Below are 24,740 nucleotides of genomic sequence, written 5' to 3' on the forward strand. Positions count from 1 at the left end.
TCACATCACTTCTAACAAACAAACCTACGGCAGCCCCTCACACAACTGGAGCAAACTTCATTAGATGGGGTGGACCTCAAATTCAGAGTACCAAAAAACATAGAGAAACAAGGTAAATCGTTCTTGGGCTCAGACAGAGCCACAGTATAAATCATGTGGATATAAACCTAAGGGAGTTTGTTCAAGAGCCATAGGTCTATATGTTTATATTTCCAAGTAACCATTTCCCCCCAGCCTCCCCAAAAAGTACATTGGGCTTACAGTCAAAAAGGACTGGCCTTGGAGAGCCTGGGTTGGTTAAGCACCTGATTCTTGATTTCAGCTCAGGTCATGATCTTGCAGTTTGTGAGTTCAAGCCCCAAGCCGGGCTCTGTACTGACAGTGCAGAATCTTCTTGGGATTCTCTCCCTCTCCCTCTCCCTCTCCCTCTCTCTCTCTCTCTCTCTCTCTCTCTCTGCCCCTCCCCTGCTTGCACACATGTGCTTGGTCTCTCTCTCAGAATAAATAAGCATTAAAAAAAAAAAAGGACTAGCCTCAACTTACTGGCTCTGTGACCAGTTATGTCACGTATATTATTTGAATCTTGTCTTTCTCTTCTGCAAACTGGGGATCACAAGCCTTGTTGTGCCTCCACCATGACATAAAAAGGACAAATCAGACAAAGGGCTCCCAAACTCACATGTCTCCAGAGGCCAGGCTGGCTACATGAAAGGCTGAAGAACCCAGGTTCAAGCTGAGGTCTTTCTACAGTGGGCAACTGCTACCCAGATCCAGCCACTTTTTGTGATACTGGAACCTGGACCCCGTTGCCAACACTTTTACGGTTTTCCTCATTTTCTAGAAAAGCCAGAAATGAGCATTTTTTTCTTTTAATGTGAAATATCCCAATGTTCACGTGCTGACAACTCTCCGGCACTTAAAAATAAAGACACTCATCCATCTATGGGCCAGCACTGGGTGAGCCACATGAAACATATTTCTGGGCTACTTCTGGACCCAGGCCACCAGTCTGCAATCTGCATTAAAGTATACAGGTAAGGTGTAAAAAACAAAACAGAACAAAACAAAACACGGTGCAAAGGTCAAATGAAGTAATGTAAGAAGTTCTCTGAAGAAGACTGTCATTAAGGTTTACTGTCAATAAACTAACCAGGAATCCTACTACAGACCCTGATGCCCCCAAAACACAAGCGCTAACTTTTCACTTGTTAGGTACCAAATTTAGAAACTTACTCCTTCACAAATAGACATGCACACACACACACATTTTTTAACTGTCAGCAGCTGCCTCTGATCAATGCTCAGGAGGAAACACGCAAAAATAACAGTTTTCAGTCGAGCACATACAATGTGCTTCAGCAGCAGGAAGTAATTGTCGCACACATTCCCCCGCCAGATGTTTCCAACCTGTTCCCTTTAAGAAACCCCCTTCCTGCAGAGGCCCCGCCAGCAGCCTCTGCTTAGCAGCCGGCCTCCCTGAGAAAGCTGACATCTGTAACTCACGGAGAGATTCGTACAAACACACGACCCCAGTTAACTGGGCTCTTGGGAGGCTGCCCGAGGGACGCTCCCGAGAGGCACGTGGGACCTGCTGTAATCATGCCCTGGCACTGACGCCCGGGCATTCAGCTCGCGGAAGAGCTTTCTGGAGCCAACACAACGCATCCAAGAACCAGGCTCGTGGGGCCTCTGGCAATAACCTCCCCCTGCAGCCTCCTCATGGCCTGGGGAAGAAGGAAAGGTAGCCTCACCCAAGGTCACGGAGCAGGTAGGTGGCAAGACAGCAGAAGGAAGCCTGGGGCTGGGTGCTCCACCTGAGTGAGACACCTGGGTTGGAATCTGGTTTCCATCCTTCCTATCTGTGTGACCCTGGATATGTCACTGTACCTCCCTGCACCTCAGCTTTCTCATCTGCAATTCACTTAATCATCACGGTGATACTGTGAAGCAGTGACCATGGTGCTCATTTTAGGATAAGGCTGAGGTCCAGAGTTGGACACAGAGTGAATAAGGGACAGTGGTGGGCCCGGGAATCAGAGGAGCCTGCCCCCAATCCTATGCTCTCTCCAACTCAAGGAAGAGACTCACACGGCCTCCCAAATGTCGCACCTTCCCAGGGAGGCCCTGGCTCAGTACTGCCCTCAACCCCCACCTACAGACACCTCCTCCTTGCCCCCTTGGCAGGAAGGCAGAGCATGTGTCCTGGAAAGGCAACAGATCACAGGTATCAGAGGAAAACAAAACCTCAGGGCCCAGAGAGTCCCTGTGGCCCACGGCAAAGGCATTTTCAAAGTGCACCGCCCGTCCCGGATCCCAACCCTGCACCCCTTGCATCTGACACAGTGCCACTGATAACAGCCCTCTGCGGGCACTGGTTGGCAGCTTGGGAAACTGCAGATAAACACGCTCCCCAGAAATACAAGTTCAAAGGCAGGTCCCAAAGCACTCCTGCGGAGATTGGAGTGGGCCCCTGGGGAAAGTCAGGTCTGCCTCCCAGGGATGCTGACAAGTTGGAGATGTGGACAGAGAGGAGAGAGTTCCCCGAAGGATGATCCCTGGCCCACCCCAGACCGGCCCAATCATGCTCCTTGGGCGCGAGCCCTGGAGCCCCGGTGTTAACAGGCTCCCCGGGGATTCTGAAGCACCCAAGAAGAGCCGTTCCTCAAGGCTAAGCCCCTGCACTCCGCCAGCAGTTACCAGGCACCAACCAGATCACTCCTTGCTTGCTGCTTCAGTTGTTTGGCAAATATTTGGGGCAAATTAGAGTGGGCAACCGAGACAGAGGTTAGTTCCTGCCTTCAGGAGACGACAGTCTGGACAGATCAAATAAAAACAATTATTGCACCACACGACACATTTATATAAGGGGCTCTGGGCTCCTGGTAGCAAGAGGACAACCCCAGGCTGCCCCTACAGGAGTGAGGGAGGCTTAGGGGCCAGGTGCCAGGGAAGAAGGGCAAGAGAGGCAAGGGAGCAGTGTGTGTGGAGGCAGAGAGATGTGAAATACCCTGAAAGGTACAGGGAGTGGGCAGCAGAAAGAAGCCCCAGGCCATGCCTTTCTGGAAGTTTCTCCAACCTAAGTGGACGGGTGATAAAATCAATGCTCAGGGGAACTAACACTAGTAGTGAGCAACTCCTGGGGGCTGCAGTGACCAAAAAATACTTCCCGGAGGTGGCAAAAAATACTTCTTAGAAGGACGCAGAGGATCTGGGTTCTCGCCCAGCGTAGTAAATGGGAAGGTTCCCCCAATAATTGCTTTGGATTCCAGAGCGTCGGGGAGTGGACTACAAAGAGCAGCTGTGCAAACACACCTTCCTTCCCACCCCCAATCACCAGAGACACTGCGGCCCTGTTCCACCTCTGAACGCTGCACCATGAGGCCAACCACCTCTCCTCAGACCTCACCTTCCAACAACCACAAAGAGGCCTCCCTCCCTATCTGAGCCACAGGGAAGCTGAGTCCCTACTATGAAGAACTGGGTCCCTGCTATAAGCCAGGCACTTCCCACAAACAGGAGCATAACCACAGTTACTGAGGACTCGTTCTGTACCCAGCCTGTGCTCAGGGCCTTACCCACTGTGACTCATTCAACCATCAATACACATAACACTGTCTCCATTTTACAGACCAAGAAATCCAGGCATGGAGGCCAAGTGACTTGCCCAGGGCTAGGGATCTGAATCAAGCGGCTCCAAAACTAGAGCCCTACACGCTGCCCCATGATGTCTCGGTCTAGGAGGATGGGGGAGTCGCTTTGCCAACAGGGCTGCGGGGGCGGTTTGGTGAGGGGGCCTCTTCAAGTGACCATGTGGGCTCCACCTCAGCCGCTGAAGAGGGTTCAGTCTCAGCACAATGGTCTTTCCCCTCTGCTCAGACAGCAGGGCTCCCGTAGTAGCCTCGTAGGAGTGGGTGTCAGGGCAGGGTGGGAAACAGGTCCTCTGTCCTGCTCAGGCATTGGATCAGAGACCCACAGGCTCAAACACCAGCCCCACAACCAGAGGCTGTGTATCCTCAGGCCACTATGTGCACCTCCGTGAGCCCTGGTTCCCTCATTCATTCCTACCTGTTTATACCTGGGAGTATTTAACAAGACATACAGGTAAAGGGCTTCTTAGTCCAACACCTACCAGAATAAGTGCCAAAGAAATCGTAGCCACTGTGATTATTATTATTAACCTTATCATTCTCCCTGTCATCTATACCATCATCATTCTTATTAGTGTCATTTTACGCTGTGGCTTTTTATCACCTGCGCAAACAGAGGAAAATTCAGCATCTGAAGCTCAGAATTCTCTCAAAACCAAAGGGGAAGGAAAACATGGGCCTGCTTTTTTCCCGTCCTTCTCCTATCTACACTCAGCAGAGGGCAGCAAACAGGAACCATCCAAAGATAAGAGAGAGCGAAGAGAGACACATGGAGAGAAAGCTACACACTCATAAATACACACCCACCCACCACAGCAAGCGGAATTGTTTAGCTTCCAAAGTATGAACACTCCGCCTCCTCCAGCTAAGAGGGCCAGGCAGAAAAAAAGAGTCAAAGCTGAAGAGACAGAAGTTCTTTTTCAGCTTGAGAGAAATGTTCAATGAACTGACTTTTAATGTGGGGTGGGGAGTGGGGGGCGCAGCTCTCAGGACGTCTGTGAGGGGAAGGAAGGCGGCAGCAGGACTCACAAGATTAAATAAAGGCAGCTTTCAAACTGCGCTTCATCTCAGCCCTCTACTCCACACCAGCAAGCATTCACATGCGAGGTTCCTCAAGAGGAAACTAAGGCTCAGGGAGTTAATCATCCCAGCTAAGGGGCGGCACAGCCGGGACCACTGGGATGCCAGACACCCAGACTGTAGGTCCAGTGATCAGCACTGAGTCCTGCATGGCCAAGAGGTTTGATCGTGGGGACCAAGCCTGATTCCAGCAGTGACTGCCTGGGACACTGTGCCAGTGAGATTCTGGAATGGACACCTGTAGTCCTCATCCCTACACTGCATTTCCCCTCCTCTCCACAAAAGCGCCCGGGCTTTTCTCTGGGAAAAACCTTCCTACAAGGCGGATGGCCCGAGCCTACCCCTGGCTCCTGCGTGGGTTAAGTCAATCAGCATCGCTCATCCTCTTGACAAGTGTGGATGGTTCAGAGAGCTCATCAGATCCGGATTAGGCTGATGATACCTAAGGAGATCTTGCTAGCGCTTCGAGGAAAAAAGTTTCCTCCCTCTTCAGCAGATGCTACCAGAGGAGACAGACTCTCTCCTCCAGGATCTGGGTATGAACATGAGGTCGGGAAGGGCTACAACCGCTTTTAGCTACCACAAGGGCTCAGTCTAGGGCAGGAACTTCTAGATGATACCATACCTGAAGCCACTGCAATTACAGGAGCTAATATATTCCCTTACTCATTTCAGCCCATGTAGCGTATTTCATTCTGTTGTTTGCAACTGATAGAGAATCTGAAGTGGCTCTCAAGCTCACGCTAGCTTCGTCTGTCACAGATAGCAGTGATGATGCCACACGCAATGCATCCGTTTAATTTCTCAATTTTCCAGCCGGATCCCTTGGCCACCTTAAGATTTAATTCATTTTACTTGCTTTAACACTATAAAAATTTGAAAAGAAATGTATAAAAATGGAGCTGCAAAAAAGCCAGGTAAGTTCCAGCCAATAATTAGTCAATAAGTACTGGTCTCCAAAACTGGGAGTGATAATCGCGGCTCGTGTGGGAAATAATGGTAGAGAAGAATCAATTATTAGGATGTGGAGGGAAAAAATATTCGTGGTGAAAGAGAGCAAGAATTTGGAGAAGAACTGGGTTCTGGTCTGTACTCCCCGCTCCTGGGGCTCAGTTTCCATACCTACAAAGCAAGGTGGGCAGACTAGCCGACTTCTGAAGCCCCCCCCTCCTGTTCTGACACATATCGATTGCTCAGCAAACATGTCCTGATCGCCTTCCAAGGGCCCAGCCTTAGGCTGTGTGCTAGAAGAGGATGTAGTTCCTCCTTCAAGATACTTCTGGAAGGGGAGGCCACGATGTACTCGTTGGCCACAGGAACTCAGGCACGCATAGGGTACCTCCTTTCCCCACCGCACTGGGCATGAGGACGGTGGTTCTCTGAGAAGCAAGACTCTTATTTCAGTCTTCCTGGGAGCTCGGATACATAGATGGGATACGGGGAGTCAGTTACACGAAAATACAGAACACACTGCAAATATCATGAGCGGTTACCTGCCACGGGACGCACCACAGACGGCCAGTTTGCCTCAGGGTGTTTTTCAGTGATGAGATCCTGATGCCATCTCTCTCGTGAGACCTGACGGTGGTCACTGTACAATTAGCAAGCTAGATGGTTCCCTTTAAGATGGGCCCTCGCGGGGGCGCCCGGGTGGCTCAGTCGGTTGAGTGCCCGACTTCAGCTCAGGTCATGATTTCATGGTTCATGAGTTTGAGCCCCACGTCAGGCTCTGTGCTGACAGCCTAGAGCCTGGAGCCTGCTTGGGATTCTGTGTCTCCCTCTCTCTGTGCCCCTCCCCTACTCACGCTCTGTCTCTCTTTCTCTCAAAAATAAACAAACATTAAAAAAGATAAAAAATAAAACGGGCCTTCGCGTTTTCATTCCCGATTCCGTTATTTGTTATGTCACTGGCACCAACAGATTAAAGGCTGAATTCACATCCTCAGACCACAGCCTGAAAGAAGGCGCTGGAGTATGAACATATCCCCAGGTAAGTAGCGGCTTCACCACAACTCCGGTACGGAGGTCTGTTTTAACATACTTTCACTACCTAGGCCTTTTCAATAATGCTTCCAAACCAACTCACAGAACCCCAGGAAATTAAAGTTAGAAACCTCCTCACGAAGGATCTATTCCCCTGTGTCGCAAATCAGTTTCAACATGCCATTAACTCCACTTGAGTAGCAGTGTCCAGAAACAGGTGGTGTGGACTTAGTGGGACAGAGACTGTTTAGCCATGTCTGCCCTGGCCAGGGGAGGGGAGCACCATTATGATACACATTTCCCTTTCCTCTTCTGAATATAAGCCTTCAGTGCACAGTTGAGAGATCCAAGGCCCAAAGAAGTTAAGCCACTCTCCTGAGGTCACACAGTGAGTTTAGGGGTAGGAGAGAGAGTGAGAACCCAGGCCCCTGTTCCCAGGCCTTCCTCAGCTGGGCTCCTTAGGAGACTATCTACCTAGGATGACAGGAGGAATGCAGGGAGCCAGATTTGCTCAGGTAACTCAACAACCCAGCCCCAGTGGCATCAGGTTTCAGCTGGGCATGCAGACACAGAAGAGATTAATAATATAAAGGGTTCCAGCCCCTCTGCAGAAAATTAAAGAAATCATTCCAAGGCTACATTTCTAGGGTACTTAACTTTCTGATGGGTAAGGCTCTGCCACCAGGAAGACTAAAAAAAGCGAGGGAAAAGGTATTGATTTCTAGATGTTCCGAGAATAAAGTTCAGCTCTGACACAATGAGAAAAACTCTTGATACTTGAAAATTAAAGTCATTGGTATTCTATTATCCTACCAATTTCTATTCCACAGTTGCTATTATCCAATGAAGTCATTTCTCACTTTCAGATTATGGCTCTGAAATGGGGAGGGACTGCATCACGTTCCCTAACACGGGTGTTTAGTAGCCAGTTCCCAAGTCTGGAATATGAAACAGACGGTAGGATTAAACCAAGATGTTAAACGGTAGGATTAAACAGAGATGTTCAACAGATTGGGGCTACGAATGAGAGGGACCCCTAAATTAAAATGAAGATAGTTTCAAGACTGGCTTTTCTTGCTTCGTTTTACAACTTTCTGAGGACAAAGCTGTCTGACTAGATGAATGTTTAAGTCCCGAAAGCATGATGTGTCCTTTATAAATCAACTGCCCCACCCAGCTCCAGAGGTATGCCTAGGATGAGCTAGCATGACAGTCGTACAGACTTACTTTCCAGCAGATGATAAATGCTCTTAACTTGAAACTCTCTATCCTTCAATACACTGGAGAAGTCCAAGAGTTAAAGGGCTGCTCAAAAAGTGGGTATGTTAGCCCTCAGACCCACAGGGAATATATTTTGCATTTGGATAAAGTCCTGTCAGCCTTCCCTCCAGGGCCCCTGCGGTTATTTCTACCAGAAAGATCAACGAGGTGTGCTGGGATAATTCTCAACAATTACAAGAGTGACAAGCTGAGCTCAGAACTGATCAGCCCTGTCGAGAGAAGCCCTGTGTGCTCAAGATGCCAGATTTCCCAGATAGCAGACTAATGGGTTACATCCATGTTCCAGTGAACGGGGATGAGGGATGGAACCCCATCGCTCTGAGAAGTCAGCCTCCTCCCTCAAGGCCAGCTGACATTCAGACAAGGGACTGGGGGCCAAGCCCAGTGCTGTGCATCTGCAGGAGAGTGAAACAAAAAGTGGCTGTGTGGAAATTTGGCAGAGTGTTCCTGAAAGGGAGCAGATGAATGCTGAATCCCACAGCACCTAGCAGAGCTTATCATTGGGGAAACAGCTCCTTTCTGCTACTCCCAGGAAGCAAAGGGAGTTCCTTCAAAGCAAGGATAATCCATCGGTACCCACCTCAATCACCACCACACCCCTTCACCCCTTCTTCCTCCTCTGCGTGATATTCCAGAGCAAAAGAAATAAACAAGAACTAGACCTGCCCAGATGAGCCTATCTGTCCATCTCAGTTAAGGGCTCTGAGCAGTGCCCAGCTGTTGCTCCCCTCTCTCTGCCCAAAAGGCTGCCTTACTCCATCAATTCCCTCTTGCACAAGTGAGTAATTTACTTTGAAAGCTCAGGCCAAACTGGCAGTTAACCTTGACCTTCTCTCTACACATCTGGGTCTATAGAAAATGAAAATCAGGACGTCTCTGGCATCCACGGCAAATGAAATACGAGGGCTTTCTCCAGGCAGAGGCAGAATGTCAGGAGCTATTTTAGAACTGGCTACAGCCATTCCAAAGGAGAGTTAGTGCTCAGGCAGGGCACTCCCCCCTTGACCTGGGGCTGTGTCCAGTGTGGAGCCCCCACAGGAGGGATGCTAAAAGGGACCCCTGCCCTCAGGAAAGAAAAAAGACGTGGCCGTTGTACTCCTCACTGATTCACTGATGCTATCACAATGCTGGAGCTGGACCAATAACTACATTTCACAGATGGAGAAAAGGAGGCTCAGAGAGGTAGCTGAGAGGTGATCAAGGGCACACACAGCAAGTCAATGGTAGAGCTGAGGACAGAACCCTGACCTCCTGACCCTGATGCCAGTACAGGGAAGAGAAGAAAGACTTCATGAAGGAAACACCAATATGCACACAGAATTTAAGGGGAAGAGGTCTAATATGGCTGTCAGGGTTTGAACCAGGGTGGTAAAAGAGTTGAGGAGCTTAATTTCCAAACAATAAGAGCTACCAAAGAGATGAAGGAGGCCCTCCAGGATGGTTTGCAACAATTACCAGAGTGACAGGCTGTACTCAAACTGGTCATCCCGGTAGCAAGCAGCCCTCTGTGCTCAAGCAGCCTGATACTAGGAAGAGAAAGAAAAACATCAACCTCAAAAGTCAGTCTCTTCCCTTATCCTGCCAAGGATAAGTCAAGTTGGACAGTGATGGACAAATTATCCACCAAATTATGGGGCCAAGGAAATCCTGTAAGGAAACCTGAAATGTCCCACTGTGTGAAACAGTTCAAGCATGCAAACACTCACTGGCATGTATCTACCCGGGAGCTGGGGAGGTAGGAGAGCTCTGATAGAGCTTCTGCTATCAGTCTATATGTACGTGTGACACAACAGAAACGCACGTGGGGGAGTTCAGAGGAAGCAAGAACAATTAAGGTCCTAGTCTTGTGCAAGAAACAACACACCTAGTCAGATTGGACAAGTTCAAGAGGGATCATGGGTACTCCGAGAAGGGACAGGGAAGGCACCTGATGTTCCAACCTCAGGGCACCCAGGCACAAACACTTCTGGGAATTTGGGGGAATCCATCCACCAGAATCCCTGCTTCTGGACTCTTGAGAAGGTCAAAGGCAGCAGGCCCCTCAAGAACCAGGAGTCTCCCCACCCCCCCTGCCCCGCACAGTGCATCCTCCAACAAATCCACAGATCTGGGAAAGAGGGAGGGTGAAAAGGGGGGAGGGTACACAAATGGGGAGAAGACGGAGACCTGGTGTCCCACTGAGCAGGGAACACAGAGATCAGCAGGTGAGGGAAAAAGCAGAAAAGACCTGGACGCTAAACAGAAGGACTGGCAGCTCCTGAAGAAGAAGTCATCCTGGGATACAGGGGTACAGACAGGACCTTCCAAAAGCAAGAGCTGCTGAAAGAGGTAAGGGGATACCAGACATGAAAGGAAAGGAGAATGGTAACCTACAGTAAGAAACACACCTTCAGACTGAGCAACAGGAGTCTCAGTCTCTAGTTCTGGTTCTGTCTCCGACTCACGTGGGGTCCCTGGACAAGTTCCTGTCTTTCTCTGGGCCTCAATTTTCCCAATCCCCAAAATGGGAAGAACAGAAGAGTCTCCGGCGCTGACACGAAGAAGGCAGAAAGGCAAATGTGGAGGAAGGAAGCGAAGGCTACAAGTGAATACGAGGAGAGAGGGTTCCCACCCCCACAGCAACTGGGGGACTCACCAGTCCGGCCGCCGGGACCACCGCCGCCCCCGATCCTCCGGGGGTGCCGTCGGGCTGCCGCTCACGGTACAGCGCCCAGAGCCCCACGTTGGGCAGAAGGACCAGGGCCGCCAGCACCAGCGCCACCGCCTGCAGAAGCCGCTTCTCCTTCCGCCTCATCGGGGCCGGTCAGCCCCGCCGCGCCCCGCCGGCCCGGCCGCGCGGCCCCCGGCTCCGCGCGTCCGCCCGTCCGCCCGGCGGCGGCAGCAGCTCGGCGAGGAGAAGCTGCCGCGGCGCCGGCCCCGCTCCAACTCCGCGGCACTTCCGCCGCTCGCCGGCTGGGGAGCCAGCCTCTACCACCGCCCCGCCGCCGCAGGGGGGGGTGTCGCCGCCGCCGCCGCCCCCGAGCCCGCCCAGCCGCGCGCTCAGCACCGCCCCTCTCCCGCTCGGCCGCCGAACGCTGTGCGCCGCGGGCCCCGACCTTCTCGCGACTTTTTCCGATCCGTCCGGGAGCGGCGGAACCCCCGGAACCGAGAGCTTCCCCCTCTCGGGCTGCAATGGTGCGGCCCGCTCCTTGGCGGCTGCCCCGCCCGCGGCAGCTTTGCGAAAGTCGGGGAGTTGGCGAGTTGGGCGCTAACTGGTGCGGGCTGGGCGAAGGTGCTTGTTCGCGCGCTGGGACGCGCGGGAGACCTCCCGCAAGCTGTGCCCGCAAGCTCTGCCCCGTACTGCCCCGAGAATTTACGAGCTCCCTGTGGGGGATGCGAACGGTGCTGGAGCCCTGCGGGACGCTCCGGGCTGTGACTGCCCACCCCCCTACCTCCGCTCCGAGGACCAACTTTGTCACGGGGACTCAGTAGTCCTAGGCGTGAAATGGAGCCGCAGCTGTGCTCGGCGCGCGCGGATCCGCGGCCGGGCCCTAGTTTTCTTCCTCTCCGAGTTCCGGCGTTAGTTGTGAACGCCCTCTGTGAACTGTGGTGGGCTGCGCCCGCCTGCCACCCGTCTGCTGTCCCTGCAGAGCGGCGGGAGAGGGAGACCAACCTCCATGGAGTTGGAATGCCCGCCGGTCCCACGAATACTTCTGGTTGCTTAGCTCACGGAGCCCTTTCTCGAAAACTCTTGTCTGTTTCTATCTCCCGCGCAGCTACTCAGCTAACCATTAGTGAATGCCTACTGTGTGCCAGACACTATGCCGGGCACCGTTAGGAAATGAAAACAGACTCAAGCTCTGTGGTCTGGGAGCTGAAACAGTAAACGCACAATCGCATTAGGCGGGGGAGTGTGCCCATAACCATGATGAGGGCTCTGAGGAAGTCGGCCGCCTGGGCGCTGGGAAGGGCTGCAGAGCTGGCTCCGACGGTGATGCCTGTGGCTCCTCTGTGCTCTCCACTTAATTGCTTCCTTTCTGACGTCGAGGGATGAAGCGCCTCTCCCTGCCTTCCTCTTTGCCGGCCCCGCCTGCGCCCTCTTGATTCTTCGGGTCTCCAGCCCAACCGCTGACTTCCATGCCTAGACATCTCCAGCCTTGGACCACCGACCTCCCATTGCTTCCAGCTCCAGGCTGAGCGATGGGGATTCAGTTGTTTGAAATCATAGTTTGGCTCTGGACATCTGCTACAAAACCTTCAAAACCCCCATCACTAAGGCTCCAGCGTTAATCCTTCTTGCCGAGACTTGCTGGGGCTGATCAAACATTATTATGTCCTCTGCCCTGCCATGTTGCTGTTTTCCTTTATGTGCTGTTGACGGTGAAGTTCCTTCCACCCTGACAGCTCGGAACCTGCTTGGGATTCTGTCTCTTCCTCTCTCTGCCCCTCCCCTACTCGCTGTTTTTAATATTTTAATGTTTATTTATGGGGTTAGGGAGTTCAGCACAGAGCCTGACACCGGGCTCGAACTCATGAAGGGTGAGATCATGACCTGAGCCAAAGTTGGAGGATTAACCGCCTGAGCCACCCAGGTGCCCCTATGTTGGTGGAATTCTTGTCCATGTCTAGTTGAACTGCTGCGTCCTCCATGAATTCCTCCAAATCTCAGAGGGCTGCAGTCTTTCTCTGAACTTCTGTCACAGTAATGCTTACCTTTTATTAAGGGCTTACTCTGTGCCAGGCATCATGTTAAACCCCCGACACACATTACCTCTTTTAATGCTCACAGTTAGCTACCCTGTGAAAAAGTGCTTTTCTTACCCTCCTTTGCAAATGAGACTCCTTAAAGAAAGCGGAAACCAGAATGAGGCTGTTTTAACAAAGGTTAGATAGCATCACCCCTCTGTTCAGATCCCACCAGTGGTTTCCCATCTCCTACTGGACTCCTACAAGAAGCTACAAGATCCCCAAGGCTGTAGATAAATAGCCCTCACCTTTTCTTTCTTCATTGTGTCCAGCCCTTTTGCCTTCTTGCTGTTCGTTAGAGCACACGAGGTCCTTTCTTGCCTCCTGGCCTTTGCCACTTGCCACTTGCTGTTACCTCTGCCTAGAAGGTCCACTCTTCTCTCCCTAGATCTTAGCTCTATACCTTAAAAAATGTTTTTTGGGGAAGCACCTGGGTGACTCAGTCAGTTAAGAGTCCGACTCTTGATCTCAGCTTAGGTGATTCATTATCTCATGGTTTGTGGGTTTGAGCCCCACTATGGGCTCTGTGCTGACAGCTCGGAACCTGCTTGGGACTCTGTCTCTTCCTCTCTCTGCCCCTCCCCTGCTCACTCTCTATGTCTCTCTCAAAATAAATAAACTTAAAAAAATGTTTTTAAAATTATTTTAGTGGTAAAATATACATAATATGAAACTTACCATTTTAACCATTCAATGACATTAAGTACATTCACATTGTTGTACAATTATCGCTATCCATCTCCAGAACTTTTTCATCATCTCAGACTGAAACTCTGTACCCATTAAACACTGACACCCCATTTCCCTTCCTCTCGACCCCTGGTAACAACCACCATTCTACTTTCTGTCTTTATGAGTTTAACTACATACTTCATACAAGTGGAATCATGCAATATTTGTACTTTTGCGTTTGGCTTCTTTCACTTAGCATAATGTTTTTGATGTCCATCCATATTGTTGCATGTATCAGAATTCCATTGCTTTTAGTGTGGCGAACTAATCTTTGACAAAGCAGGAAAGAATATCCAATGGAAAAAAGACAGACTCTTTAACAAATGGTGCTGGGAGAACTGGACAGCAACATGCAGAAGGATGAAACTAGACCACTTTCTTACACCATTCACAAAAATAAACTCAAAATGGATAAAGGACCTGAATGTGAGACAGGAAACCATCAAAACCCTAGAGGAGAAAGCAGGAAGAAACCTCTCTGACCTCAGCCGCAGCAATTTCTTACTTGACACATCTCCAAAGGCAAGGGAATTAAAAGCAAAAATGAACTATTGGGACCTCATGAAGATAAAAAGCTTCTGCACTGCAAAGGAAACAATCAAGAAAACTAAAAGGCAACCAACAGAATGGGAAAAGATATTTGCAAATCACATATTGGACAAAGGGCTAGTATCCAAAATCTACAAAGAACTCACCAAACTCCACACCCGAAAAACAAATAATCCAGTGAAGAAATGGGCAGAAAACATGAATAGACGCTTTTCCAAAGAAGACATCCAGATGGCCAACAGGCACATGAAAAGATGCTCAACGTCACTCCTCATCAGGGAAATACAAATCAAAACCACACTCAGATACCACCTTATGCCAGAGTGGCTAAAATGAACATCAGGAGACTACAGATGCTGGTGAGGATGTGGAGAAACAGGAACCCTCTTGCACTATTGGTGGGAATGCAAACTGGTGCAGCCACTCTGGAAAACAGTGTGGAGATTCCTCAGAAAATTAAAAATAGATCTTCTCTATGAGCCAGCAATAGCACTGCTAGGAATTTACCCAAGGGATACAGGAGTGCTGATGCATAGGGACACTTGTACCCCAATGTATATAGCAGCACTTTCAACAATAGCCAAATTATGGAAAGAGCCTAAGTGTCCATCAACTGATGAATGGATAAAGAAATTGTGGTTTATATACACAATGGAATACTACATGGCAATGAGAAAGAATGAAATCTGGCCTTTTGTGGCAACATGGATGGAACTGGAGAGTGTTATCTAAGTGAAATAAGTCATACAGAGAAAGACAGATACCATATGTTTTCACTCCTATGTGGATCCTGAGAAACTTAACAGAAGACCATGGGGGAGGGGAAGAAAAAAAAAAAGGTTAGAGAGGGAGGGAGCCAAAACATAAGAGACTCTTAAAAACTGAGAACAAACTGAGGGTTGATGGGGGTGGGAGGGCGGGGAGGGTGGGTGATGGATATTGAGGAGGGCACCTGTTGGGATGAGCACTGGGTGTTGTATGGAAACCAATTTGACAATAAATTTCATAGTAAAAAAAGAATTCCATTGCTTTTGAAGATATAGTGATATTCCATTGTATGTATATACCACACTTTGTCTATCCATTCACCCACGGATGGAAGTTTGGATTATTTCCACCTTTTGGCTATCCTTAACAATGCTGCTATGAACAGCCCTATGTTGTTTATACTGCAGTTGATAACACAATATTTATGTAATTGAATTTCCATGTCTCTGACAAAAGTGGAAGTTCCTGAGTTGAAGATAATGTTGCAAAATTCTTTTATGTGCTTTCCCAGCAGAAGCACAATGTTAGAAACAGAGTAGCAAGAGTGATCCTTTTACAAACATGAGGCTCACTTTGCTCCTGGGAACTTGCCTGGGACTTCCCATTTGTTAGAATAATCTCTGAGAATCCTTAACACAGTCCATGAGGCCCTACCCGATCTGACCCGATTTCCAGACTTCATTCTCTCTCCTTCCCTTCCAGTCACACTTGTCTTCTCGTTGTATTCCTCAAATGCACCAAGTTGATGATGGCCTCTGAGCTTTTGCAAATTTGCTGTGCTGTTGTCTAGAAATCTCTTCCTCTAAACCTTTGCTTGGTTCTCTCAGGAACCAGACCAAATGTTCTGCCTTGGAGAAAGCCTCCCTGACCAGCTGATCTAAAATATCAAAGAGCACCCCATGTCTATTTGCTTTATTTTTCTTTAGAACAGGTATCATTTTTGGTTTCCTCCTCTAGAATATGAGCTCCAACCAAAGAGGAACTTTATATATATAGACATAGATAGATATAGATATATAGATGATATAGATATAGATATAGATATAGATGATATAGATAGATATAGAGTTGTCCTTTACAGTATGTCCTGCCTCTGCTAGCACATACTTCTCCTTTGGGGGGAATCAGGAAACTGGTACTCCTTCCAAGCAGAGGTATCTACAAAAAGAGTACCCCCCCCTTCCTTGAGCCAAAGCAGCAGGAGCTGAGCCAGGGCACATGGATTTCAGCTCATACTCCTGCTCAGAGCAGACAAAACTAAGCTGTTCCCAGGCCTGGAACACAATAGGTGCTCAATAATTACAGGATGAGTGAAGTATAGCAGCTGAGGTCATGTACTGGAAAATCTTCAGTGTCTCTCCTCCCCACCCCTTCTTCCAGCTCCCTAGAGGAGTCTGTACAAAATTGGATTTGAGCTTTTTCTTGTGTCTTACTGAGTGACTTCTTGATCAAAGCTGCACGCCAGCTCGGTCAGCCTTCAATGGAAACTCTAACCCATGAACCCAGCTTTAATCCCAGGCTTCTTTGATCACCCTCTACAACGTAGGATGCTGAGGGGAGCTCCTGGGGCTTTATCCCACTCACTAAGATGATACCATTTGAGACATGTGGGCAGCCTATTACCTCTGGCTGTTTTTCTGGGAAATCTGATCTGGTCACTGAATAAAACTGAACAAGATATGTTACTCTCAGACTGACCTATCCTAGGCCCATTATGGGCATTAAATGAGATAATGTGCATAAAGGGCTTACTCCAGATGCTGGTGTGATGAAACTAGTAACTGACTGAAATAAAAGTCCAGCACCACTAGGAACACTGAGGAGGGATGAACAGGATTTCAGCTGCAGGGCAGGAATCTTCACCAGTGGCCTGGGGCCTCTGCAATCTCATCTCCTATCACTCTTCTGTCACTCACTCCAAATCAGCCACACCCACCTCCTTCCCGGTTCTGACCCTACTCCACTCAATCCAGCCCCAAGGCCTTTGAATTAGCCCCTGTCTCTGCAGGAATGCTGATTCCCTGATCTTCCTCCGTTGTTCCACCCTCTCATCCTTCAGATCTTAGGTTAAAGTCACTTCCTCACAGAGACCCTCCCTGCCCACCCACCTGAAATACTGTTACAATGGTTTACATCTTGTTATGTGTTCTTCATAGTGCATACCCCTCTTAGCCACAATCTTATTTATTTGCTTATTTACTTGTTTATAATTGAGTTCTTCTGGATAGAATGTCAGTTGCATGGAGCAGAGACCTTGTCTGCTCATTCCCTGCTATATCCCCCACTACTGCAACAACATACCTGACACACAGAAAGGATTTAATATCAACATTTGATGAACGGTCTCTCCTCTCTTCCCCCATCTTCTCATCTTTTCTTTCCTTCCTTCCTTCCTTCCTTCCTTCCTTTTCTCCTCCTTCTTCTCCTTCTCCTTCCCCTCCTCCTCCTCCTCCTCCTTCTTCTTCGTTTATTTGTTTTGAGAGAGAGAGAGCATGCATGCATGAGCATGAGCAGGGGAGGGGTAGAGAGAGAGGGAGAGAGAAAACCCCAAGCAGGCTCAGCACTGTCAGTGTGGAGCCTGATGTGGGGCTCCATCTCATGAACTGTATGAGCCAAAATCAAGACTCCGACGCTTAACCACCTGAGCCACCCTGACGTCCCTTTTCTTTTTTTACAATGAGCTGCTTGTTCTCTTGTTTACTTTTCTGTTTTCCATCCTGTCATCAGTCACAGGCAGATCTTTCGGGGTCCCCTGAGACATACTTCAGCAAGAATGGTCAACCAGAAGAGAAATGATAGAGGCGGGCCCTCATCCTTCCTGTTGAAGATAATGAAAACCTTTTTTAATAGACGTCTTCACCTTGGCTTTCTTAGGGTCCTTTGTTGCTGACCCCATTTGTCCACGGTTATCCCCTCAGGCCGGTCTGGTCTAGGCCTGAGCTGAGGGGGTGTGAAAATGGAACAGAACGGCAAGCCAGGGGATGTTGGTCTGCAACTCAGTGTACCTCAAATACTCTTTAACCTTGGCCACATCCTTTAGATGTTCTGAGTCTCAATTTCCTCATCTGAAATGGGGATAACTATGACTCTTTAATGATACAATTTCCAAGCTGGCAGGACAGAAATCTGCTTGACCCTAAGCAAAACCTAAGAAGCTCTGGGTATTTGACTTCTGTGCCTTCTTGGTCTTTCTCTCCTTGGAGATCATCAAGATCAGCATGTTCTTGAAGCAGCCTGCCTACCTTTCTTTATGGACTAAGCTCCCCATTCGTGTAACTTCTTAGCAATGTCACAACGTTTATGGCTCCTGGGTGATTGTCCTCTACTAGACTGTAAGCCCCTTGAGGACAGGGGCTTACATCATGCATAGATGTTGTTTGTTGGTTGGTTGGTTGGTTTTGCTCCCCAGGATACTCTCATTGTCTAGTATAGTACCTGGCCCAAACAGGTTCTCAGCAAACACTTGGGAAATAAATGAATGAATCAATTAATCAATCAAACACCCAGCTCTTTAAAACCTGCACTCAGGAAACTCATTAACACAGGGGTCAATGACCCAAATTGCTATCTCTACCGGATTGATCATTTAACAAGGCTCAAACTTCTAATATAGAGGAAGAGAACAAAAGTCCTGGAGCTGAAATTTCTCCAGCTGGCTCCCAGCCTGGATCAGTCCAGACTTTGCTCTTAACTTCCTGTGTGGCTCAGACAGGCTACTCAAATTCTCCGAGCATCAGGCTTATTATGTATGGGCCCATGAATGTATGTGATAGCAGGAATTAAAGAGGTCTAGATAAATATAGAATATGGTTGCATTAAATACAGCCATCCAACCAGATGCCCTCTGAGGTGTTTTTAAATACCAAAATTTGGGGACTCAATCTCACAAGGTAGGGTGGGAGAAGGGGAGCCAGACATGGAACACCAGCTCAGGTGGTTCAGTCCAGAGTGTGCATTTAGTGGCGTTTCAGCTCTAGTTTGAATAAAAAGAAAGAGTTTGCAGGATGCCTATTTGAAATGACCTCTAGACAGAAAATTGTCTGTCTCTCTCTTGGAGTCTACTTTGTCATTTCCACAATGAGATGCCAATTAAGCCAGTCCTGCCAACTATAAAGGAATGCTGCTGGATTACGGCAGCACATGTGGAAGGGGCTTCAGGTAGGATACATTTTGAAAGAGCAAACAGAGAATGCCATAAATCTCAAAAAGTAAATCTACTACGTCATGAGGTGGGTACATCTCAAACAGAGCATTAGTCGGCAGTGTCAGACGCAAATATCAGGTATATAGGGAGCCATCCTCCTCCTGGAACTGCCACTAAAATAAATATTAGGGCTTGGGAAATGAGAGTGCTTCCTGTTCAATTACTTTTCATTTTTGCACAAAGGGGAAACGTTGTCTTAAAACACAAATGGAGAGGTGGTGGGGTGCAGGAGAAAGGGGCTTCTTAGGAGTCTGAGACTCTTGGCTCCCATCTGTGCACACCTCTGTACCATGAAGGGTGGAGTACTCTATGGCCCAGTGACCTCAACCTTGGCAATGCATAGAATCACCAGGGGACCTTTTAAAATTCCAGATGCCTGCCCTGCATCCCAGACAAATTAAGTCAGAGCCTCTGGGGGTAGGATTCAGCCATCCCCAGGTGATTTCAGTCTGCAGTCCAGTTTGAAAGAACCATTGCTTAAAGGCTTTCAGGGCTCTAAAACCCTCCTAGGGTTTCTTTTTGTCCAAGCGACAGGTCATCTGATGTTCCACTAGGTGGCACCTTCCAGCAAACTTCAGTGGGTCCAGAGAGGTCTCGGGTAGGTCTAACTGCAAAGAAAGAATTCAGAAAACAATGCTTGTGCTCCTTACTGGCTATGGGGGAGGGGAGGGGGTTCTGCACTGTTGATGAGCGGGATGAATTTGTTGGTAAACAACTTTCTGGTGAGTGTTGGAACCAAAGAATATTACGATGCATCCCTGCTAGGAAACAGGTCCAGAGAGGGGACAGCTTCATCCCTTAAGGGCTGGGCTCACCATTCTCCAGTGAACTCTGGTGTCTCACCCCCAACATGTCCAGCAACAACAAGAAAACCCCGCCAAAAGTCTTCAACAAGCCCTGTTATGGGCAGTAGTGGACATCTGTTATTTTTATCTGGTTAGTTGACACCACCCTGATCTTCCTTGAGTATTTACTTTCCCCTATCTCAGCTGGGAGGTTAGATCAGAGCGGACTTCACCCTTAGCTTCTGGTTTAACCAATGAGAGCACGCTATTCCTTTCCGCTCTAGTGATTGGTCCAAGGATGGATACCTGACTTACCTAAGGCACATTAGAACAATTGCCTTCTGTGGTTCTTACGCAGAGGCTATCAGGAAGTAGTAGCCACTTGCGGATTGGCTTTAGGCCCCACCGTGACGAAGGTACTGGACGTCTTAACCTGTGTCCTCCGAGCTTCTCCTGCCCCAGAGCCGGCTATATACAATACGTCGATGGGCTTCCTTGCTCACTGGTTCCCTGTTGGGGTTAGAGCTTAGACAGCCAGGGCAGGATTTCAGAGGGAGAGAGAAGAACTAAATCAGATTTAATTTCTTTTCCCAACTTCTTTAATGGGATATAAGGGCTGGATGTGTCTGCACTAAAGGCCACACAGCTCTGGTCAGGCAGGCCTCCCTCCTTGGATTCAGTCACCTGCACCTGCCCTCCCCCTTCAGGCCTAAGGCTGGACAGCACCTATTGTTTCTTACCCCAGGGTACTGCACTCTCCCTGGTGGTTCTCCTGTCCTGTTGTCCTCATTAAACTCTCCTCACGTTTCCTGGTGTGTGAGAGCCAGAGACCCTGACTGAATCAGGTGGAGAAGCTTCCTGAGAACCCGAGAACAGCACCAACAGAGAAGAAAGTGGAGCAGAGAGATCACCCAGTTACCCAAGCCAGCCCCTGACGTCATCCTTGCCGCCACTCCAGCTCACCTCCCACGTTCAAACAATTACCTAATAATGCTGATTTTATGGCCTAATAAATTTTAAAGTTATACCTTCCCCTCTAGGCCTACTACACGGACGTATTTCAGGTGCCTGCAAGAAGGAGAACCCTGCTACCTCAAATGGCCGAATTCCCTGCCTTGGGAACCAGGCTCCATCCTCATCTATGGACTGGCCTTGGCCTAGGATTTGCCCGACCCGGCTAGAAAGGATGAGTGGAGCCTCTCAGATTCTGTCTCCGAAATTGGAATCAAGTGCCACAAAGGGAAGAAGGCAGCTACTGCTGGTCCCCAAAGGTGGACGTTCAGGTAACATCAGGGTGGAGATTACTCCTGGGCCACACACAAGGAGAAAGCACAGGAAAGCAAAAACCTCGGAGAAACACCGGAAGTACATCAGTCAAATGAAGACAATAGAGCAGGAGTGCAAGGAACAGAGGCACCGAGAGAGAAAATGACGCACGAGAACCACCTCGGCTCCTGGTTTTCTAGCTCCAGTGCTGGTTTCCGGGATCCTGCCTGCATCCCTGCCCTGGGGCTTCTGCAAGGTTTCCTCCTATATTTTCTTTCCCCAAAGTTGTGAATGCGTTTCTGGCCCTTCTGATCCCAGGAGCCCTGGCCTTGGTACCCTAATCTCAAAGTCCAGGTTAAAGCCTTTATCACCGCTCACATGAATTGTTGCAATAGTCTCCTAACTCCGCTGCCACTTTGGGCCCGCATCCCTTAGCCATCCCCCTCCCCGCCAGCGGTGACTATTCCGGTGTGCAAATAGTCCGGTGACTATTGCCATGTGTTTCCCCGTGGCGGTTTCATTGTCTTCACCATTGAGTTCCCACGGCTGGCCTTGCACTTCGTGCGAAACAACCTTACTTAACCATGTTGTCTCTCACCTCCATGGCCTTGCTTATGCTGGTCCCCCTTCCAGGACTATCCTTCACAGCCTTCTGTGGATGAATTCCTACTGAGATGTCATTTCCTCCCTCGCTTATGTACTGACTTCTGCTCCTCCAAGAGCCCCTTCCTCTTTTTCCCATAGGACTTGTGTAATTTCCGCTTTAGTATTTACATGTTAATAAAGATGAGGATGAGGATAATTATGGAGCTCTTATTACATATCAAACTCTAAGCTAGCACTTTACAAACGTTATTTCTTTTAATCCTCACCAAAACCCTATGAGGTAAGTTCTGTTACTATTCCTACTTTCCCGAAGAGACACCTGAAGCAGGGAGGTGAAATGACTTACCCAAAGTCACACAGGTAGGAAATGGTGGACTTAGGTCCACCATTGTTCATCTCTTCCTTAAAAAAAAAAAAAAAAATAGCGGCTTCCAGGGCTCAGTTGGTTAAGCATGCAACTCTTAATCTCTGCTCAGGTCATGATCTTGCGGTTCATGAGATCGAGCCCTGCATGGGGCTCTGGGCTGACAGTGCAGAGCCTGCTTGGGATTCTCTTTCTCCCTCTCCCCTCTGCCCTCCCACTCGCATGTGCATGCTCTGTCTCTCTCACAATAAATAAATAAACTTAAAAATTATTTTAAAAAATAGCAGCTTTATTGAGATATAACTCACATGTCCTACAATACACTCACCCACTTAAAGTGTGCAATTCAGTGGTTTGGGGTATATTCACAGAGTTGTGTGCAACCACCACCATAATTTTTATTTTATTTTATTTTATTTATTAAAAAATTTTAATGTTTATTTTTGAGAGAGAGAGAGACACAGAGAGACACAGCATGAGTGGGGGAGGGGCAGAGAGAGAGGGAGACACAGAATCTGAAGCAGGCTCCAGGCTCTGAGCTGTCAGCACAGAGCCCATCACGGGGCTTGAACTCACAAACTGCGAGATCATGACCTGAGCTGAAGTCAGACACTTGACTGACTGAGCCACCCAGGTGCCCCCACCACCACAATTTTAGAACATTTTCATCACCCCCGAAAGAAACTCATAGTCATGAATCGCTCATTTCTTGATGCTCTGCTACCAGTTAGCCTGGGACCCAGCATAGAGCATGTTCCCAACCAGCACTTGTTGAAGACTGGGTAGTTACCCCAAGTTAGAGGACAGTGGAAGGTGGAAGACAGCCTCTTTGTGCAACACTCTTTGCATCTAACATCAAACAAGGATTTGCCTGATTCTACCACTTATTGATTTTATGCTGTTTCTCTAATTACAGCCACCACTTATTATCTCTTATGTGCCATGCCATGCATTGAGTGACGTGTATACATTATCTTATCAATGTTCACAAGGACACCTAGAAGTAGGTATTTTTGCATCCATGATACAGATGAGGAAACTGAGTCTCAGGGATTTCGTTAATTTGTCTAACATCGTACAACTTATAACCACCATCATCTTAACATTAAGTACATTGCTAGTGTGTATAACTGAACACTTACCCATGTCTAGGCATTATGCTAAGTTCTTTATGTGCAACACCCATTTATCCATATTAGCCATTCATGCAACAGATATTAAGAACCTACCCCGTACCAGGGCCTATGGCGAATGCTAGGGATTCAGTGGTGGGCAAACAGATAAATCCACAGTCTCACAGCGCTCATGGTCTGGTGGCAGAAAAGGCATTCTAACAATGAACACACAAATAATTGTTTTAGGTGGGAAGAAGGAAGGTCCTCATGGTTATTAGGTGCAGATCTGGTATTAGAACTGAATACTATTGAAATCCAAGTTCAAGAAATTCCAAGACTCTTTCTCCCAAGTTACACCAGCGTGACTCCCTTAGGCTGATCTAAGGAGACTTTGGGTTTGCTTGCCCTGTAGGAGGTCTGCCACTTCCTACGGGAGGCCTTAATGCACAATACAACAAAGGCTCAAACACACACACACACACACACACACACACACACACACACTTAGACGACCCATACCTCCAACTGGAGAGAGAGCTAGGAGAGAAGCAATGTGGTGCACCTTGCAAATGCTTTCTTTCCTCAGCTGGGGGACTCAAGTTTGAAGAGCATTTTTCTATTCGCTGTGTTGCGCTTTGCTTTTATCATGTAAATGATTCTGAAGATCACTCCACTTAAACATGTAGAGACTGTCCCATTTTGTTTTCCAGTTGCAAAGTACTCCATGATGTGAACAAACCAGGGTTCAAACAGTCCCCTGCAATAGACATTTGGAGTTGTTTGCATTTGAGGCTAGTGAAGTAATAATGCCTTAATGAATAATTGGGTGTATGTCTTGTTCGTTAACATGGAGGTTAATCTTCAGGGGAAATTCTTGGAAGTAGGATTGGCTGGATCAAAGGGTAACCACTTCTTTAGTTTTAAAAGATATCGCCTAGCTCCCTACCAACAAGGGTCGACTCCTTTTGCACTCCTACCAACAATGAATGAGAGTGCCTGACCCCTTCACATACCAGACACACGCAATATTTTTTTTAAGCATGCATTTGATAATAAAGACCTACACTCCCCAGTTTCTCTTAAAAATTGCAAGATCAGGCAAATACTGGGTCTGTTTTCCTGCATAGCCGTGACAAGCTGAGGCTGAGGGGTCACCGAGGCCAAGTCGTCACCATGGCCCTTGTGGGTCTTGGAAGTTTCAACCCCTGATCTCATCTAGCCCCTTCATTATGAAGATGAGGAGACTCTAGAAATGCATAGAAGAAAGTGAGTGGGGACTAGAACCTGGGTGTCCTACCTCCCAGTGCACTGCACCATCCGGCCTCCAGAGTAAGCCCAAGAGGGATGAGACAGACGTGAGGCAGCGTAAGTGTATAAAAGCACTGACAATTTGGCGTTAAAATTGGAATTGTTTTTTTAGCATTTACTTTGCTCAGTAAATATATCACACTACCTTGTAGTTGATTAAACTGTGACTAATCCACACAGAGCAGAGTGACAAATTGGTTTCTATTTCTTCTGAGCAACCAAAAAGAGGGCTGATGCCACAGCAGAAAGATTCAGTTACTCATTCATTCCTTTGTGCACCGAACACAAATTGTGTGCCAGCCTCCGATCCAGGCACTGGGGGTTCAA

The 24,740-nt window shown here is 48.4% G+C and overlaps 1 protein-coding gene across 3 annotated transcripts in view; it reads right to left on the minus strand.

Annotated features, from left to right (window-relative positions):
* The window catches only part of GALNT10 (polypeptide N-acetylgalactosaminyltransferase 10), a 221,563-nt gene extending 210,730 nt beyond the window's left edge, over nt 1–10,833 (minus strand). The window contains exon 1 of one of the 3 annotated variants that reach the window (XM_042948517.1): nt 10,627–10,833. In XM_042948517.1, coding sequence (XP_042804451.1) covers nt 10,627–10,785 — 159 coding nt within the window. In that variant the 5' untranslated portion in view covers nt 10,786–10,833. The remainder of the gene's footprint in view (nt 1–10,626) is intronic. The other 2 variants (XM_042948527.1, XM_042948533.1) reach the window with 2 other exon arrangements.
* Between the last annotated feature and the right edge of the window lie 13,907 nt (nt 10,834–24,740).

Source organism: Panthera leo, chromosome A1 (genome assembly GCF_018350215.1).
Source record: "Panthera leo isolate Ple1 chromosome A1, P.leo_Ple1_pat1.1, whole genome shotgun sequence".
In the NCBI taxonomy this organism is placed as follows: Eukaryota; Metazoa; Chordata; class Mammalia; order Carnivora; family Felidae; genus Panthera; species Panthera leo.